The 20,689-nt window shown below is 48.9% G+C and overlaps 1 protein-coding gene across 1 annotated transcript in view; it reads left to right on the top strand.

The window, feature by feature from the left end:
- Positions 1-20,689, top strand: part of cux1a (cut-like homeobox 1a) — a 152,318-nt gene that overhangs the window by 105,355 nt on the left and 26,274 nt on the right. The window contains exons 9-15 of the mRNA XM_036525813.1: positions 7,634-7,682; positions 10,782-10,886; positions 11,244-11,432; positions 13,057-13,115; positions 15,021-15,069; positions 15,493-15,589; positions 19,257-20,003. Of these exons, the coding sequence (XP_036381706.1) occupies positions 7,634-7,682; positions 10,782-10,886; positions 11,244-11,432; positions 13,057-13,115; positions 15,021-15,069; positions 15,493-15,589; positions 19,257-20,003 (1,295 nt within the window). The remainder of the gene's footprint in view (positions 1-7,633; positions 7,683-10,781; positions 10,887-11,243; positions 11,433-13,056; positions 13,116-15,020; positions 15,070-15,492; positions 15,590-19,256; positions 20,004-20,689) is intronic.

Raw genomic sequence — 20,689 nt, 5'->3', positions numbered from 1 at the left:
TGGTGGCTTCTTGGCCCAGCATATGAATGTCGGCTTCGCACAACCCCCCACCCACACACCCCTGCATGTCAGCCCATGCATGATGCGCGTGGTGCAGCAGCCAGCTTTCTGACAGCCACCCTTCCGCTCGGTCCCAGCTGCTCATTCTGCCACGGCCGTTTGATCCGGAGACCCGGAGTTCCCTTTTGTTTTTCTTTTCCAGCGTGTCGGCCCCCACCACTCGCAATAGCGCTTGGCATTTCAGTACCAAAACAAGCTTTCTTCAGTCTGGGGCGCCCATGCGCACACACACACACACACACACACACACACACACACACACACCCCTGCCTTTACCTACAAAAGGTCTCTGAAAGACAGACCCCGCCCCCCCCGCTGCCCTCACCTGCTCCCGCTCCCCTTCTTTTTAAGGACGCTTCCTGTGAGTTACAGGTCCCCACAGCGCAGTCCCGCCAGCCGGTATTTATGCTGTTCCGGGCCGTTATTGAGGGCACAGCGGCAGACCCTGACAATATTATTGCAGCCCCCTATAGTGATCCTATGGGCGAGGCGCTCGGCTATTGCAATATAAATACATCACTGGATTGATCTAAAGGGTCGGGCGGCGGAGGCGCAGCTGCGCGGGGCTCTTTTGGACAGATCTGGAGCATGCCGGGTCTCTGAAGGGGCCTCCGCAATAATAGCGCAGCGCTGGAGGTCCCGCGGAAAGGGAGGCGTTGGCAGGGCTTTGGCTGGAGCGCTCCTGCCACTGACATATGGCTGTAGTCTGACACGGCGCAGGGCATGGAATCCAGTCATCTGGGAATTAGGAGACCGCGAACACGGTTTATTTTTTACTCTCTCCGGTCTTATACGGTCACGAAGGAATGGGAGGTTTTTGTGTGCTGGACGTACAGCTGTGGTCCAGCGGTCGCGCTTGGCGAGCGTGGCCGGGGCAGGCTGTTCCTTTGTGCGTGGGTCGGAGCTGCACGGAAGGAGGCGGACACAGGGAACGGCGCGACAGCGCGTAAATTGCACAACGTTATCACCCCCCGCCCCCCTCCCCCCTCCCCGATCAGGCTTAGTCAGGGAGCCGCGCACACAAAATCAAACCCTCCAGGCGGTTTTTCTGCTCCAGCCGCGGAAAGGTTAAGCAACTCTGGCGACGGTGGGGGGGGAAGGGAAAAGCAAACAATCTTCGCTCGGCAGAGGCTGCGGCCGAGCAGGGGTGGGGGGAAATGAAAATCTAATGGGCTAAATCTGTGAAATGTCGTGCCGGCCCTGGGGGATTCGGGCGGCGGTAAGAACACAGGATATGAGAGAGGGAAGGAGGGAGATGGGGTGTGGGTGGGGGAGGGGGGGGATTTTACCGCCAGCGTATTTGTGTGCTCGGATACTCCCGGCCGCGGAGGAAGGTCTGGGCTGCAGCGCGGGCCCCGCAGAGCCAGCTGAGTGAGGCCGCCCCATACCTGGAGGACCCTTACACACCTGTCTGTCTGTACTGTGGACATGCAGGGCGTAGCGCGGGTGATGCATTTCCGTCTGGTCCGCGTCAGGCCCTCCGCAGGCACCACAGCGTGTGTTTGGTGTCCAAATGTGAAAAACGCCTCCGATGCAGAGGAGTGAAGTGACATGACATTTTCTGTTGAACTCTGGGAGTCAGATGCAGGAGTGTCTCCCCCGGGTCCCAGCCTCAGAGTTTGACCTGACACAGTTCCACAGGTTCCAGCGGGGGAGAGGCGGGCCTGAAAAAATTCCAGGAGGCAGGAAAGTGGAGCTTTTCAGGTGCATCTCCGCCTCCGGGTGCCGTTGTTAGGACCGTGTCCGTCAGAGCGGTGCGGTGGCAGGGAAGCTTGCGGAGGAAGGGGGAAACGCAAGTGGTTGTGGAAGCGTGATGGAGCAGTGGGTAAGTTAGGAAGGTGGCGCTTGCAGTTTGATGCCTTTTGGCTTAAGGCAGAATTGTCTCCCCTGCCACCAAACCCCCCTCAGCCCAGATTGCACACAAAGCCACTGGAGTACGTTTGCTGCCGTGCTCTCTGGCTCCCCACAGTGGCGGCTATGTGTAGGTGCGTGCTCTCAGCCAGGGGAGATCAGACAGCCCCCGCTCTGCCCCTGGGGGGCGGCCGCGGTCTGAGACGCGCAGTTTGTTTTTGCTGCATCCTCTCCGCGCGTCCCTTTTTTAATGGCTTCCCCCTCGGTGAGGTCGCCCGTCTCCACCGCGTGAGGCCTTCCCCGGCTCTCTGGGAGAGCCTCTCTGCCTGATTACATGCTTTGGGGGAGACTAATGACCGCACCTGAGTTTTCAGACCCCCATAGTAGGTTGTCCTCCGGGTCCCATGACGGGCCGTCTTCCCTCAGACGGGGGTTGGGGGTTGAGCGCGGAGGGGCCTCCCGCGTGGAGAGGGGGCGTGATTAATGATCTCTCCACAGAGGGGAATGAGAGCAGCCCACCTGGCAGGTCTGAGGAGTCCTCCATCATGCTGTACTGTCTGGGCCTCCTTGGCCGCCCAGACCCCGGCAACGCTAATCGTGAGGTTTCTTTGATGGCTCAGTTAGATTTAAGGGAGCAGCCAGAAAACTGAGAGAGGGCTCATCAGGCAGTAGGCGAGGGAGGAAGAACAGGCCCTCCCGAGCCCGGGCTTTGCTCTTCACACTTGCTCTTTCCTTTAGTCAGGTGGAATGCGTTGTGTTAGTTTCTGTGTCATCCTGAAAAATCGAGTCCACTAATCTCAGTCATGTCCTTTACTAAAGGGCGTCCTCTACTGAGCTGGGAGGTACCAATCAGGTATGGACGAAGGGGAGGGTTTGCCTGCTGTTGCCCTAATTACTATTTTTTACCTCACCCTATATGCAGCAAGGATAAGCTTTCCTCACTGTAAATAACCACAGGGGACAAACTATTGATTGTCCTGCCACTTTGAAGAGTAGTTCTCCAGCAGGTGGTGTTGACGGAGAGTAGATGCTCAAAAATGATGTAAAGGTTACACTAATGCTAGATAGGATGGTGAGGTCGCTTTTTACACGTATTGAAAATGGTGGATTTTCAGCGGTTGCTGTAAACCGTCGTGGCTTGGAGCGTAAATGTCAGTAGACCATCTTCTTTCATTAAGATGAGTTATTTGAGACCGGGAATCTAAGCATCCTTTGGCTCAGGTTTTTGCAAACAGTGTCCAGTATCTCTGTTTATTTTAAGACTGCACTTCCAGGAAAATGATGGGTCGTTGTGACATTTGATTACGGAAACCTTTGATCTCCAGGCCGCGGCGCGACTTCCAGCGTGTGACTTCCAAGTGTGACTTTGCTTTCTTCTGAGCGTCTCACAGCGTCTCGCTCAGTGGAGGGGGGTACGCCTCTCGGATGCGCTGGGTCTCCCCCGTCGCCCGCTGCCTGCAGATTTAATGGAGAGAGAAACCAGGCAGCCTGGCCCGCAGCTGCGTTTGGCAGTGGCCTGTGCGGTCTTGGCCGCGCCGACGGCGGGACTTACTTGCAGCTTGAAGGCTAAATGGACATGTAAATCCCCACAGAGGCCTGCTGCCTCGCATGGCTGAGGCCTCAGCGCAGGCACGCCCTGCGCTCTCTGCTAATTGGACGAAAGCATCGTCGGGCCTTCCACCTCGGTATCATAACGGCAGCTCACTCTTTTTTCTTTTTTTTTTTTAAATAATAATAATAATAATACAACACATAATCGCTGATCTCCTGTGGGATCCATCCGCATTTCCTTTCTAATACCAAAATCCAAGCAAATCCAAAGGTATTTAAAAATACTTTGCATCTGTACCTTGATTAAACGATCAGATTCGACGCTTTACCCTATTTGGGTTGGATTATTCCGGGGACACTTATCGTTAATGCCCAGTTGTGACTGTCTGTTTAACGTCAAGCATTAGGTGCAGCACAGTAAAAGCTTTCTGTTGTTTTCGCTCAAATTGCATGGCTTTATCCAAATGCACAAATGCTTTTAGCTGTTTATACATAAAAAATCACATTATATCTATGGCATTAGCTTCAGCACTGGTTTGACCTCTGAATATTTACCGTTTGTTTACGTTGATATCAATTATCTCAGTGCGTTTCAGAGCCGAGCCATATTTGACGGGGCGCTGAACCGCGGTGGCCTCCTGCATTATTGATATCGTAAATAACATAAGCAATAACCGTCTGCCTCTGCGCGCTAAAACAGTCATTAGGAAGCGCCACGCACTTAAAATTCAAAATAAAACCCAATTAACATCATTAAACACGTTAAACAAAATCACCTATAATTAGATGTTGCCGGCAAATTAATTAACACCCATTTGGCTGTTCTCAGCGTGAATTCTGTAGGAGCGCTGCCAAATGTGCAAACGAAGCCCACACAGGCTGCCATGAGCCTGTCTGCACTGGGGAATTCTGGGACGATTAAGAGATGAGGGTGTTCTAATCCACAAGCAAAACCTCGCTCGTATGTGTGAGAAAGTCGGATCACAATTTTGAATGCATCAGCTCAAGGCCTCAGCTCTCTCTGGCTCTGCTCGCTGAAAGGCCTATGACGGCTGTGGGGCTTGAAGTGAAATCTCGACTGTTTGTTTCCACGGCAAGGGCCCTGTCAGAACAGCTCAGCAGAAGCTGAGGCTGTTGTGCGTTCTGGTCAATGATTTAAGACGTAGGTACTGAGAAATAAAACTTCGCTTTGCGCGAATTTTGTGCATGTGACATTACCCGCAGCTTCGGTTCTCTGCTCAGGCTTATTTGATTAAACCGCTCACCCGACATTAAGGAGTACAGTCATCAGCGGTAAATCTGTGTAAGTCTGCGTCCCCGATCTGAGGCCGTTTGGAAGTTGGGACTCGTCATCTTTCTCCTCATTAAACTATTCATGCTGTTGTGAGCACTGACTAAAAAGTGACTCTGTTGGAGTGATGTCAGGCCAGTGTGGACTGCAGCTTGCCTAAATAATTCAAAGCCGAGCTCGAGGACCGTGCACACAGCTAGAAATGCCCAGCGCAGAATCTTGTGTACAGTAGCTTTAAAACAAAGGGGGGAAACCAAACACAAAGGGTCCCCCCCCCCCCCCCGTTAGAACAGATTCTGTGAGCATAATGTAAACTAGGGTTTTTTTTTTTAAAAGCACAAGTTGTCCAGTTTGGACCAGTGGTTCAGCTCACTGTATTGTGTGTGGTGGACACAGGGCCTAGAGCTGGAGGACTGTGCCTTCCGGCCCCCTCAGCTAAGCAGGTGAACAGTGCAGGAAGGCTTCTACCAGGCCATTTGTGGGATCCAGCTTGGCGCTAACAGAATTGAAAATATTATATCAGATTAGTGTGTATTAAGGGGAGCCTAAAGACTATATTAGTGTAATCCCTCTGTTTTACCGTTGGCTTGTCTGTGGGGCTGAAGCACGCACCACAGCCAGGGCTCCGGTGCTGGCAGTCTGCAGGATTAGGGTGTAACTGAGAGGGCTTAATGGCATGTGCTGGAGCCGCAGGAGGGAGCTGGGCTCTCAGGGGCTCGCACACACACACTCAGGCTGGCACACGCACAGTCACAGTCACGCAGACGCTCTCTCACACACTCACTCACGCATACGTGCAAGCACTCACGCGGGCACGCTCACGCGAGCACGCGTGAGTCACTCGCTCACACATGCACACACACGCGAGCACGCACGCTTCCCCTCTCACTCACACTCAAACACAGGGACCCTGTGGCTGCTCTGGGCACTGTAACATGTCTATAGTACGTATATTCTGTGTCCATACGGGCAGTTGTGGTTGATACCGAGTCAATGCTTTTGGGTCATTATGACTGTAGAAAACCGATTGGACTGTGTACTGTCTGTAGAAGTACAGTTCTGTCAGCACGCAATTCTGTTAATAGGTACAAGCTCCATCCCAGCATCTTGCATGAACATCACTGAAAATAGGGAGCATTCCTTTCCCTGCAGTGAAGCTGCAGTCTGTCTTTATTTCAGTTATGGATAGCATGTACAGTGCAACTCATGAATGATAAATCATCAGCTCTCTCAACATTTAGTCATTTGAGTGATAACTACTAGCGCTGATCGCTTTAAATGGCCCAACTTGTCACTCTGACTCCCTCTAGACATGAAAAACCTTCTTAAAATTAATTACACAAATGATTTCCACACACCCCCCCCCCTTGCTGTCGGCTTATTCCCCTCACCAGAAATGAGTGTGCTGTATGGTATCAGCCTCACTGATCTCCGCTATGCTTTACTATTACTTTACCTTTTATTCACTTTCAGGCAGGTCTTTTCCTTCAGAGGTGTTTATTAAAGAGTTTCTTTTAATGTTTTTTGATTGAGCCTGTTGTCTCACCTCATGTACGAGCTCCCTGGTCAAATACCTGGATGTAGCTTATACCACAGGACGGAAGAGTGTGATTGGTTAAATTGATAGTGATAGCTGGATGCGAAACCGCCCTTTTGGTTCACGAACCAGTGGGATTTTTCACCAGCTAGAATAATTTATTGCAAATCAAGCTGCATGTAACTGAATGTTGTGAGGCACACATCTGTATGGTAGCAGCATCGTGTCTTATTCGCTAAAACAGCTAGCCAACAACTTTACAGCTAAAGCTCACAGCTACACCACAGTAATGTTTGCTGCTAGTTCGCTGCTAGTAGTGCTGCTAGTCAGCTAGCCAGACACACATTATCTAAGTTCATGAAGAATCTATGAAGGTGGAATGAAAGGTGCGCCAGCCTCTCAGAATTAGGGAGGGGTCTCCCCTTTTTCTGATGTCCGTTCGGAACACGGTCTTCGTTTGTCTGTCGTCTGTTGACTCAGTGTAGTTAGCGTCTTCATATTTTTAAACCAATAGAAGAGCTTCCAAAATATGATGTGACAGACAAGTCAAAGGGTTACTGCCTCTCAGACCAAAACTACCTAATTAGCTAGTTGTTGAATGTATATATAGATATAAAGATATAAAGAATTTGCATTGTGCTGTGTGGCTCCTTATTGGAAAACCAGTCATTGTACAAAGATGGCAGGGGTCTTACCGTTGATTTACAGGGAAAAAAAATAGGAGCTGGACTGCGAGTGGCATGTGTTTGGGCACCTTGGGTTTTACAAGGGTTTTGACTGAAATTGTAGGCTATTATAATTTTTTTTACTCAGAAAGAAAATGAACCTGGATTTGCTCACTGGCAGGTGTTAATTTCAGATGCTGTGATTTTATGACATGTAACCTTTCTTCCTGTACTTTTAGAAATGGGTTAAAGCTACTTTTCTATTTACAGGGATTGATTCATTGATCATTTTTAACGTTCAATTGAATGCTCGTAAACTATGCTGCTGGTTTGAGGTTCAGTCCCATAATAATTACAGTTTATTTGCCTAACAAGCTTGAAATGGTTCATTGGTTTTTCTGTAAGCACATTCCATAAGCCATTTAAAGAATTTCCTTTTTTTGTGTTTACTGGTGCTGTCGAGGGTAACGTCGAGGGGTGTATTTGCAGTGTCCCACCTGTGAGTCTGTGCATTGACCGCCTCATTACACTGTGCCCCTGTCTTCTCACTCCCAGTGCACTTTGCTCTCTAGCTCTCGAGCAGGTTATGGAGTAGCCAGGTCATGACATCATGCTGCTCTGAGCTTGATTGGCTCCCTGCCCCCTGAGTGTTCTAACTGTGCACCTCTTTTCCCTCAGGGCCGATGAGATTGAGATGGTGATGACCAACCTGGAGAGGGCCAATCAGGTGAGTCCGCGGATCCCTTCAAGGTGTAAAGTGTCCACCTAACAGGTTCAAGGCCTGAAAGCCTATCAGACGTGGGTCACAGGTCTGTCGTTTTCAGACAGAGTGAAGGAACTGAACCGAACTGAAGGAGGAGATGCCATACCCTCATGAACAGGGGAAGCCACTGAATCTCATTTCCACACGTTGGCCTCCTGTACATTTCCAATCATTACTTTCAGCCATCTCTCACTGTGTTGCGAGTGGCACAGGATTATCAGCTCACAACCAGTCACAATGATAGCTATCCATCAGTATGTGGGATTAGTTTTCACAACATTGCAACATCAGAAGAAAAGGACATCGTTTTTTTAATTGCTAAGTTCTGCATGTGGTGCAGTGGATGTACCTCAGTCAGTTTCAGTTTGTATGTCTCAAAGGGGGAAATCAACAAATGTTTTATTTAGATATTTTTCAGTTCTAACATCAAGACTTAGTGTTGGGAATAAATCTTGAGTTTCCCAATGCTGAACATTAGTAACGATTAATACTCGCGTATGTTGAAATGTAGCTGATGGGGTCAGAGTGGAGAGGGGAGGGCAGTGTGTGACATGGGCAGCCAGGCTGCAGGGTGTGCAGATGCAGTGTTTCGGGCTCTGTCTGATCGGGAGATGACTCGTGGCACAGGGTGCAGCAGACCCCCGGAGCCAGGTGGCCTTTTCCCTTCGTGACCTTTATGGCAATCCTCTTACTTTCAGTCCCCTCGCGCAGTAATTTATACGCAATTTTCTCACGGAAAGTTCAGAGGAAACGCGGTCGCTGTACTGGTTTATGAGGTCGCCCTTTGAGGTCTCGCGTGTGCCCTATATGGGTTTGCATTGGATTCGCATTGGCCTGGCCTCTCACTCCCAGAGTGAAATCTTCGTGCCACTCCAGCTAGAGTAACAAGCACAAATGCAGTATAATCTGTCTGAACCTGTATCCTGTCGATCGTGAATCCATTCATGATGCAGTGATTTCAGAAGAAAGCAAATTGTGTGACTGACAGGATCAGAACCTCACCTGGTTGTTTTGTGAACAAGAGGAAGACAATTAGTATGGATTTTTTTGTAGTGTCTATCCATCTGACCGCCTGAGGGAGTATATGCTATCAGTTGCTGGCAGAGCTGAAGGTTCTGGTTTTCAGTGGCTGAAGGTTTGACTGCTGCTTTGCTGCTCGATCAAAACACATTCATTTATCCCTGTAAGACTGAAGCTAATTGTAATGTGGCTCTTTTTAAAAAATATATATATATATTAATAAAGGAGTGGTGCACTGTCTGCTTGGAGGTTTGCTCTCTGGACTGACTGCTGTGCCTGTCACAACAGGTGAGGCTCACATCAATTCTGCCGTGCTCGTGTGGCGGAATTCAGTCCTCCAAAGACAGGCGCCACAATGGGACTCGAGCAGCCTTCTTTCCAAGCCCCCCCCCCCCGGAACCCCAAACCCTAAACGAGGCCTGCGTGGCTGTCACTAGGAATACTCCCAAGCGCCTCTCATGATATCAGCTGTCATGTTCGTGTCCTCGCCGGGCTCTCTCCCTGCCTGCTTCAATGCGCAGTCTCTGGACCTCCGTCCGACTCCCCGCCCTCCAATTCTCTCCAGTCAATTTGTTCACATGATTACCGCTCCCTTCCGTCAGCCCCGGTGAAACTGCCCTTTCAAATGTGGCGCTGAGTGGGAGGAGCACGGAGGGGAAGTGAATTAACTCTGCCCATGGCTGCCTTCAGCGCCGCCATCAAACGACTCCCCTCCTCTCCCCTCCTCACAGTGTGGCAGGAGAAACCAGCAGCTCCTCGCTGATCTGCTCCGTAAATGTATTCGGAGAGGAGAGCGGCGCTTAAATCATTTAAAACCCAACATGGCGCGTGTCAGCGGCTGTCAGCGACTCAAAGGCTGCGGCTTTTTCTTGGGAGCCAGAATGGTAACTGCCAGATCGAGAATCGCGATGACAAAACCTGAAGAGTTACTCCCGTCTCACCATTCGTGTGAGACAGACCTGAGTTTTTTTTTCTCTTTCCACCTCTGTGAAAAGTTTTGAAAAATACTTCCGTGCAATTAAATTAAAGCCTGTCATTATAAAAATAATATAATCTCTGGAAACAATTATTTGTCATTATCTTAAATAACGTGTGTATTAACTGTGCTTTTGGAACTGCTTAGCATCTGCAAATGTTGCATTTCCATAATTACATAAAACTGGCTGATTTTAAATAGTTGGTTTCAGCTTTTGATACAAGTAAAGGTTGAATATGTAACTGCCTTTAGGATGTAATGAGTAATTTAAATGCTTCTGTGCTCCCCCATTTACAGTCTGTTGATGTGGGCATAAGTTTGAATTAATCTGCCTCTTTCATATTCACACGTTGTTGTTCTTGATTTTCTCTGAATGCGTCGCGGCAGTACAGACAGAAGATTCCTAATGAAAATAGCAGCCTTAAGTTCAGACACATACATTCATATTCATGTTCCAATTATGCCAGTTCAACAGTTTAATGAAGAAGGCTGAAGACAAATGTTTTAAAATGCCAGCAACTCTGGAGCTATAAAGTGGGCTGTTTGGAGAGTGTTGTTTTAAAATAGAGGTGTTTACATTATTGTTTAAAGTGATGCACAGTTCTCTCAGTTAGTTTATCCATGAAATCCATTTTTTAAGTGATTTTTGAATATAAAGTGTCAGGGGTTTGGGTGTTTCTAACTTTAAATGTGCTTCAGTGTTCCTTCAGCATCAGTGCAGACCGTGTGGACAGAGCGACTTATGCTGCTTATATTTCATCCATTTTTATACCTGGATTTTTCAGTCAGTTTGGATTAAATACCTTACTCAGGGGTACAACAGTGGCCTCATCTGGGAATCAAACCTGCATCCTTTGGCTCACTGCACCGCTCCATGCCGTCTCCCTGTACTGCCAGCCACTAAATGAAGCTCTGTTGGTATCAACGCATTATTTCTCCACTGTGGAATCCAAGCACGGGACGCCCCATGAGCTGTGCACGTTAGTGGTGGTGTTTAAGTAGGTGTGTGGCTGCGCCTCGGCCAATGTGGCGTGGCGTTTGAGCGTGTTTCCCGGGTTTCTACGCAGAGGGCGGAGGTGGCGGAGAGGGAGGCGGAGACCCTGCGGGAGCAGCTGACGTCCGCCAACAAGTCGCTGCAGCTGGCCACGCAGATCCAGAAGGCCCCCGACATGGTAGGTCCAAACCCCCAGCTTCAGCCCCTCTCTGTAGAGTCAGGTTCCAGGTCCATGACATAATGACCTGCTCAAAGTCAGTCGTGCATGTGCACCCACCGCGGATAAGCTTTGTTCAGGCACAGGCGTAGACTTTTTTCAAGCTTTGATTTCATGTTAGTAAGTGTTAAAGAGTAAGGGACTTGTGATGTGCTACTTTACAGCGAATTTGTAAGTGGGTCCGTTAGGCTGTCTTAGCTTGACTGGAAGTGTTAGATGCGATAGAACAAAGCTTGTTAAGGTGCCTGCCACAGTCCTTGTTAACCCCCCTCCTGCGTGTGTGTGTACGTGCGTGTGTCTCTGCGCGCGTGACCACAGGAGCAGGCCCTGGAGGTCCTGTCGCGCTCCAGCCTGGAGGTGGAGCTGAGCGCCAAGGAGCGGGAGATCGTGCAGCTGGTGGAGGACGTGCAGAGGCTCCAGGCGAGCCTGAGCAAACTGCGGGAGAACTCGGCCAGCCAGATCACCCAACTGGAGCAGCAGCTCAGCTCCAAGAACTCCACCCTCAAGGTCAGGCTCTCGGGAGCGAAGGGGGCGGCTCGCCCGCCCCTCCCCAGCCCTGTCACATCTCTTACTCGCACGCAGCTATACCTGTCAGAGGGGTTATTGCATGCCATGGAAAATTGGATAGGCACCATTACCTAACTGGTGGAGGAGTCATGGAAAATGATGACTACATTTACCCAGCTTGAACAAAGTCCACAGTAGCTCACTATGTAGCCGGTGACGGTCATATTGATGTCCTCGGATTAAGTATGGCCTTCTTTCTTCACTTTTTCATTTTTCCAGTTGTTTTTTTCCCCCCCTCTTTTATTCAAGCGGTGGGATTTGCAGGGCCATATAACATTCTGACACCACTTCAGCGTTTTTTCCCTGCAGTCCTGTTCGAGCCCTTGGCTGCCGTGCGGGCGCGGGATGTGTTTCTGTGCGTTTCCACTCACAGAGCTGTTCAGGTTTCACAGCCCTAATGCCATTGCATAAAAGGTTACATGGGCAAACATGGTGTTGTCCACGGCTTTTAGCTTAATAAGCGTTGCCATTAAAGGTGTTAATGAATATCTGGGTGTCTGTTTAACCATTAATGGCTGTGCAGACCAAGTAAGGCATAATATTTTAATGAGTGATACACGTTTTTGAAAAGGAAGAAATATTTTTCATTCGGGGTTTGTTGAGCTAAGTGCCAAGAGTGTTTAACCATGATGTTTATTGTGGGTCAATCTTTTCTGTTCAGACGTACAATGGGCAGAAGGTATGTGTTACTTGGTGGACATTTAGAGCCTATTGGAGAGACTAGACATGCTCAAAGAAAGGTTAGGTTATCCCTGAGCTGACAGAAATGCTCTTTCCCTGATTGGATGGTCCAGGTTTATAAAGACTATAGACAGTTAAGAGAGGGATCTTAAAGTAAGGATTTCTGACTGATGAAGCACACTTCCAGTTACTGCCTTATATGAGTTTTCTGAACCTACCACACTTAAGTATTTTCAGCGTTATTCTGTTGATAAAGGGAAAATTGTGTGAATTACGCTAAGTGAAATAACAAAGTGAATAATGTTTTAAGTGATGAACCAGTGATTAGCAATATGATCCTTTACATTTGAGGTGCATTTCTAACCCTTGTTCATATCCTTAGTCACCATAATTATTGCTAGTTCTGTGGGGTTCCCTCATGCAGCAAGTCTTTACTGATAGTGCATGGCTGGATATCTCGAGTGACATCAGTATGTAGAGTGGTTGAAAGAGAGACACTGAGACTGGGAGACTGAAGAGCCATACAGTCCCCCTCCAGCCCATGAAGGCCAGAGAGCCTGCTGGGCCACTTTCCTTTATAGGTGTCCCTTAAATGAGGTCAGTATTTAGAAGGGAAGTCAACGCTTCTGGTGTTCCAGGTGCGTAGGGGTTGTTAATTGAAAGACAGCTCTGGTCCTCCAGGACTTCTGTGTAAGGTCAAGACCGCAAACATGCTGGGGGTTTGTCTCCTGCTCCAAGAAGGTAGTATCAGAAGCTCTGCCAGTAGTTGTGTATGGATTTCTTCATGCCCTGAACATACTTCTCAGGGCTGTGAGATTCCTGTTGTCTGTAAGAGTAACACGTTTTTTTTTTTTTGTTTTTTGTTTTTTTTTACCACCCTCAGCAACTGGAGGAGAAACTGCAGGAACAGGCTGACTATGAAGAGGTCAAGAAGGAACTGAAGTAAGTCTCTGGGCTGGCAGCTGTACTGCATCCTACACCCCAGAGTCTGGCAGTGTGCTGTCAGAAGGGCCCTCACGTCAAGCCATATTCAACCGCATAAATCCGGCAGCCATCTTAAATCGCGTAGCTTGAGGGGGACCTGCAGCTGTTCTCTGAAAGATTTTGTTGTAGCTTACGGTTATTATTGAGTATGTGTGCACTTGGAATCTTGGTTGGGAAAGTGTTTTGTTGGACAGCGAGTACCCAGCGCATACCAAGTCAGCGGACCTTAAAAGGCCGGTCTGTAAATTGTTTTTCCGAACAAACGCATTTTTTCCCCTCGGTTTTTAATTTCTCATAGAACCACTTTAGGAGCCCTTTAGCGGTTACTAAGAAAATTCATGATTATTTTCTCTCTCTCTCTGCCTTGGCATTAAACTTTTTTGGGAGGAGAATCGGACCTGTGTCACATGCCTTTGTAGGAAATGGCCTGGTGAACTTTCTTTGCCTACAAGATTCACGTTCTGACACCGTGCCAGCCCCTCGAATCCCATTGACCTTTAGATAGAGGCCGGGCGCATGCTCCGGCCCTTCCTCCTATTGGCTGGGCAGAGGTCTCGCGCCGTCCTCCTTGCCGTCCCCCGCGCAGACCTCCGGAGCGGACTTTCAGAAAGGGACACGTCACCGCTCTCAAGCTCTCCCACGTATCCCCAAATATTCCAATTAGGACCAGACGGGCTTTTAAGATGGCTATGCTGTAGGCTCTGTGGCAGGGTATGTACTTGGTTCTCTTTGACAGCTGGCAGTCAGTCTTTTCAGGTGCACTGTCTGCTGGCCTGAGTTGGGGTTAATGAAAAGGGGGTGGGACTAGATTTGACTCAGGTCTGACTGGCATTATTTGGGTTGCAAAAAAAAAAAAAAAAAAACAGCAGCTGTGTTCAGTGTGGCTGATAACCGATATCTTTTTACATAAAGTCTTTAAAAATATTAGCTACGGTGTACCCATGTAATTATCAGGTTTGTTTCAATGCACTCTTTGGTCTTACATGCTGGGCATTTAACTTGTACAAAGCTGTGCATTCAGAGCGCATATATGTTTTCGAACAGTGCTAGTATCAAACCTGTCTATCTTGTAGCATGTCCTGTGAGGTTTGCACAATGAACAATGCAGTGCAGAAATAGCCTGTTTTCACTTCTAAACAGTGCACTTATATATCTGCTGTTATTGTGTGACTTATCTCTGTCCAAGGGAGAAACGAAAAAGGCTAACAACGTTAAGATAAGAGTGTCTAATCAGCTGGTGTTTTGCTCCTTCTCAGCTGATCTGTTTTGCTGCTAGTTTTTGACAATCTCAATAATGACTTTAAAGTGAGGTATGTCTGGGCATTAATTCCATAAGTGGATTTCAGACACAATGCTCTCTGTTTGAAATCTATAATGGTAATACCAATGTGACTGGAGCGCTTTGTGAATTTTCACGGTGCTTCTCAAGTGCTCTGGTAATCATCCAAAGAATTGTTTGGGTGAATTTGTATTGATAGCTCGCTGTCCCAAAGGAAGACATTCCTTCGTAATGGATTGAACCGCTTTCGCACAAAAAAAGCCTTTTCGTTTTCATGGCTTTCCTTATAGAGAATATCATAAGGATCCAATTTGAATGGCACAGTACTTGCTAACACATTTAAATGATTTTAATTAAGATAATTTAATTTTAACATTTATTTCAGTGAAGAATGGTCTCTTTATCAATGATCTCTTTATCATTTTTTGGGAGTAAACAACACATATTCAAGTTGATCTTTTTTAATGTGTCTGGCTTGCTCTGACCTGACCTGGTCTTTCTGAATCTGCTACTTTGAGACAAAGAATAGCCTGTGTGTGTATTTGGTACCTAGATTGGGTCTGATAAATGTCTCTTATTCACAGTATCCTCAAGTCCATGGAGTTCGGGCCATCTGACGGTTCTACGGCACAGGTAAATTCTAAAAATCTTCTGATAGTTTAAGTGTTTTTTCTTTGTGTGTATTGCAGTGTGGTAGTTGTGTCATCGATGCTGTTATGGTTTGCGTGGCTCATTTGTATTTGCCGAGTGCATTGCCTGAGTTCCTAGATCAGTGTCATTAGGTTGACTGATGGCGGGCATATTGTTGGCGCAGATAAATTCTCCGTGCACTGACACAGGATCAGACTCAGACTTCTCTCGCGTAAAGATTGGGATTTGCGTCAGGCTTTGGTAATCTGATCCTGGATCAGCTGATAAAGGCACTTTAGGCCCAGGCCGTGTTATTTATCTCTTTGTAAAGAATCAGGATCGTGGAGTCAGGGAGGTGCGTGCTATGGAAGCTGTGTGCGTTTGTCCTCCCTGACTCTCTGTGCCCTCCCCCCCCCATCTCCCCAGGACTCTTCGAAGCCCCTGGAGGTGCTGCTGCTGGAGAAGAGCCGAGCCCTGCAGTCAGAGAGCGCCTCCCTGCGCCTCGCCAACAGCGAGCTGAGCGGTGAGTCCGGGGCTGGGGCCGGGGCTGGAGGGGGCCAGGCCGATACACCATGTTGGCTGAACAGGTTTCTGATGAGGATGTTGTTGGAAAAATGATTGTGTTTTGGCGTAATCAAATGCACAGAGATCACAAGCAACATCCAGAGGAAGCAGCAGCATCCCCCCCCCCCCTGCTTTGAGGAGGTTATAAGATGCTCTTGTCATGACATGCCGGAGCACAGTCGCCAAGCCCCTCTGAGCCGCATACCCCAAATTCTGCCACCGTGTAATGACGCAGGAGTCCCTTGTCTCCACAGTCGTCCCCCACACACGCACGCACACACACACACACACACACACACACACACACACACACACACACACACACACACACACAGAGTCGCCCGTACACACACCTCCAGACAGATATCATACACCTGCATGATTCCACATGCCTTGTTTACTTACACCAAGGATGTAATCTGAAGATCCGCTGTGATGTCGGAAGGGGTCCTGAATTGGTCTACAGTGGGAACGAGGTAAACTGCAATCGCCAATGAGGGCACAGGGCCTAAATTCGTGTTATCAGTGAAGATCGCAGTGTGGGCTACACCAGTGCAGACATACCTACAGGCAACATATATATTGCGGTTATCAATCAGATTGCAGTCTCCGAACTCCGTGTGTCTGTTGGTGGCTTTGAGTTGGTGCGTTGACAGGAAGTCAAGTTCTTAAAAAGGAAGGAGAGCCAGCTATTGCGTTAAAAGGAAAAAAATATACTCGGGGGAAAAAAGAAAGGGATGCTTGTAAGAGACCTTGTACGCTGCTTTCATTTGGCATTTTTATGTGTTTGACACAAAGCATGTCTCGCCCGGAAATTTGAAATGGAAATGAGTTTAATGGTTCGATTCAGATAGTTTGCTTTGATCATTCAGACTGAAGTGCTCCTTTTCAGTTTGGCGTTTTTTTTTTCTTCCTCTTCTTTTTCTTCTTTTTTTTCCAATCAGAAATGGCACTTCAAACACATTCCGATTTACTGAATTTGAACCTCCAGCTTGCATTTCGAAATTGTGAGCATTCAAAGCCCCTATCATTTCTGTGTTTATCTACATGCCTCGATTTTGTTAGGGTGTGATACTCAATCACTGTGCAGTCTGGGAAAATGAGGCCCCTTTTGAATAGCCGTTCCAAGCTAAGAGACTGCTGGATTTTCTCAGCTGGTTTTGAGAAGATTTTAGGGGAAAGAAAAAAAAAAAAAAACAGAGACAATGGCCTTGCAAAGTTCCCCGACTAAACTCCGCAGACAGGTACCAGCGCTGGTGTTTGTGTGAGGGCTGTCTGCTTTTTAAGGTCAGTTGCTTTCTTTCCCGTGGCAGTGAGCTGGTGGCAGGGACTTTGTCTCATGCATGCCGTGGTGTGACCGCCACAGAGAGGGATACCTTGGGCGGCGGATGGGGGGCTAGGGTATGAAAATGAGCTCCACTTTTCCCCACACCGCTCCACGCGCTGCCCTTTCTACCATCTGGGTTGCGCAGGTTTGAAAATGTCATTGGAATTTGCTGCAGGACTTTCCCAAAATTAAGCAAGCCATTTGTATTTTTAATGGGACCCATTTGTCCAACCTGATCACGTCCTGGAGAACTGAAGGCCCTTAATTGTTTACGCCACTTCTCAGTCGTGTCCTATTTTACTGAATTAATTAACTAAAGCATGCAAAATTAGGAGTTTTTTCACCCTATTATTGTACGGTTAATCGTTCCATTGTGTTTGCCTTATGTTCTCGGTAACACTCTTCTTTTGAAATGGGAATAAAGCCTTTGTAATATTTCTGCACTGAAACTGCACTGAATATGACAGACACGCCTCCTGGCTGACGGATGGGTTGATACACTCAACATGGGCGATGTGTGAATGATATATAGCTCCTTGCAGTGTGCCTCCGGTTATATCTCATTTAATTAGCTCTGTGATCAATTGCACTATCAGGCTGGGGAGGTGAGCACCTCCGTGTTACTCAGGGATATAGGCCACAGTTCGCCATGTTACCACATGGGGGGTACATGAGGGGGAAACACAGAACCCCCCAAACTGGTATTCAGAACGTGGTTTTGTGAAGGTCTCATCTTCAGTGTAGGTGTGAGCAACTTAAATGTGAGTGATGTCAGGTCCCCTGTGGGGCATGAATTTTGGGGCAGTCTGAAAGTATAGGGTACAGACACTGCCTTCCTGCTTCTCAGGGTGCTCTCAGCTCCTTGATGATGGGTAAGCAAGCGTCACAGCTTGAGAGCAGTGTGCTCGACTTCAGTCCCAGAGAGGCCAGTCTGCCCTGATATTGGCTTGCCATGGGTCTGGTTCAGCACAGTGTGGATAGAGGCTGTCCTTTCTTTCAACAACGAAAGTGTAAAATATGGACAGTCATTTTTACAGTGGTTTTCTTTGATCTGCTGTTACTATTGCAGTGTTCCCTACTTTGGTATATGTAAGTAAAGCATAGCCAAACATTTTTTACCTCCAAGTGTTTTTCACATGTATTCTGATTTTTTATCATTGTTGATCATTGATTGATTTTTAGAAGTCATAGCAGAACAAAAATGTTAGTTTGTGTTCATAGGAGCTCTGCAACGACTTCTCTCAGTCAAGAAAAGACTGGGGTGGGTGGCAGGACAGCTGTGTTGTACTCACTCCTATATTTCAGAACTCACAGGGTTTCCATAGCAGGTGATCTTTCTTGGCAGTCAGCATTGTGCAAGTTCCTGTATTTTGTGCTACCTTCTTTTCTTTCATCCTATCTATTTGTGTAAAAAAGGACCGTTTTTATTTTTGCTTTTTTGCTGTTTTTATTTAGTCGAAGTAATTTTTATCAGGTTGCATAAAGCAGCTTAAGTACATTTTTTCCGAGGCAAGCGCCGGCGTTTTAAAACGTGAGCCGTGTGTGCGCAGGGAAGCCATGCTAGCAGGTGTAAAGCTGTGAACATGGGAGACACAGGAGGGAAGCTCCAGCCGCAGAGTAGAGAATATGAAATGAAAGCACAGCTGAAGAGCAGCGGTCCCTCCGAGGAGGCGAAACTCTGGGACCTGCGAGAGGGGCGCGCTGCACGCCGGTACGCTGGGCACTGCTGTCTGCGCCGATATTCCCTGACATCGCTCATCGCTGCAGCTCCGCGTCCCGCCGCAGTACAACCCGGGAACATTCCGTGCGCTCCATCACTGTGCCCGCGTCGCCCCCTCCACACGCCTCGCTCCGGGGACTGACTGTAGAGCCGGGGAGCAGAGAAGTCAGAGTCGCCTGTCAACTGCAGCGCTCCAAAAGCACCACCACCCCCTCTGCCTGTTCAATGCCCCTCCTCCCATTCGCACTGTAAGAGACTGAGACTAAGAGCTATGGTGATTATATTTGGGGGAAAGGCACCACAGAGAGGATTTGAGAGTCTTTGTCCCTCCAAGTTTCTGCTTGCAAGGACGGTGCAAACCACAAAGGCATGGGCGTTTGGTCCTTTGGGGGGGGGGGGGGGGGGCTTAGCAAAAAACGAAAAAAAAAAAACAGTTGAAAAGCTGAAATAATGCAAAGCAAGCCCAGAGTCTGGGTTTGTTCAGTATCCTCTTTTTTTTTTGTATTAATCATGTTTTTCGCTTTTCATACCTGTTTTGTTGGCTCCCCCATGATGCATTGCGTTTGGCCTCTCTTGTAGGGGCAGCCGGTCGGAAGGGGAAGGAGGCCGCGGCGGAGAGCCAGCAGCGTCTTCCTGCCACAGCCAACGCCGCCGCCCTGCAGGGCTCCCCTCCCCCTGCCCCCTCCCAGCTGCTCCTGCGGGCGGGGTCGGGCGCTGCTGCGGGTGGGGTGGAGCCCGCCTCCAGCGCCAACGGCACACACCAGTTCTCGCCCACGGGCATCGGGCAGGACTACTTCAGCCCCGGCATGGCCGGCACGGGCGGCGCGTACCCCCTCGCCGGCAAGGTGGCGCTCAACTCCCTGCTCCAGCGGCAGCTCATGCAGACCTTCTACTCCAAAGCCCTACAGGACTCCCCTGGCGGGGCCATGCTCTTCGCCCCGGGCCACTACGCCGCCAACTCCCTGTCCGCCAGCCCGCTGCCCCAGTCGCAGCACCAGCCCGCCGGCAGCCCCGACGTCAACGGCATGGCGCCCTCCCCCAGCCAGTCGGAGGGCGCCGGCAGCGCCTCGGAGGGCGAGGACATGGACACGGCCGAGATCGCCCGGCAGGTCAAGGAGCAGCTCATCAAGCACAACATCGGCCAGCGCATCTTCGGCCACTACGTGCTGGGCCTGTCGCAGGGCTCGGTCAGCGAGATCCTGGCCCGGCCCAAGCCCTGGAACAAGCTGACCATCCGCGGCAAGGAGCCCTTCCACAAGATGCGGCAGTTCCTGTCCGACGAGCAGAACATCCTGGCGCTGCGGAGCATCCAGGGGCGCCAGCGAGGTGAGCTTACTCCCAGCATGCCTCAGTGCGCGCACACACAGGCCACGCCCCCCTCTGACACTGCCCATACTTTTGCACATACTGGACATTTAGCTGCCCGGGCTCCAGCTGGTGAACGCTTACATCAACTTCCAGGCATTTGTATACTGAAGCACTTTGAGTTACTGTTGAGTTAGTGCAAACACATGCAGTAGATGTGAGTGCGCTCCTCAGAACCCGAGTAGGTTAAGTAGGTCAACCTCCTCCGCAGCATTCAGTGAAAGTGGTAAAACCTTAACCATGACACGGTAAGTACAGATGCGTTGTGTCTGTTTTTTGTCCCAATTCAAGGGAAACCCATTGTCAGCCAGTTTTTGAGATCTTGTTATTTGTTGTTGTAAGGCTAAACTCAGAACTGCCTAAGCAAGTTCAGGAGGACTCTGAAAAGAACAGCCTGGTTGCACTCCAGTTAGCGTAGGATGCTGGCTTATGTAATATGCAGGCCTCACTATATACAGGGGGAATGCAGTCACTTTCAACATTTACTGTACATCCGTGAATGGATAGTGATGGTAACTGGTGGGTCGTACTGACGTTTTCCTGAAAGACAGCCAGATCAGCATGGTTATTTGGTGCTGCTTCTGTTGCCATGGCTTACATTTGCTGTCCCTTATCACAGCCCCCTGATATTGAAAGGCTGACACCGT

Source organism: Megalops cyprinoides, chromosome 3, assembly GCF_013368585.1.
Source record: "Megalops cyprinoides isolate fMegCyp1 chromosome 3, fMegCyp1.pri, whole genome shotgun sequence".
Taxonomy (NCBI): Eukaryota; Metazoa; Chordata; class Actinopteri; order Elopiformes; family Megalopidae; genus Megalops; species Megalops cyprinoides.
This window is presented reverse-complemented; position numbering and strand designations above follow the sequence as displayed.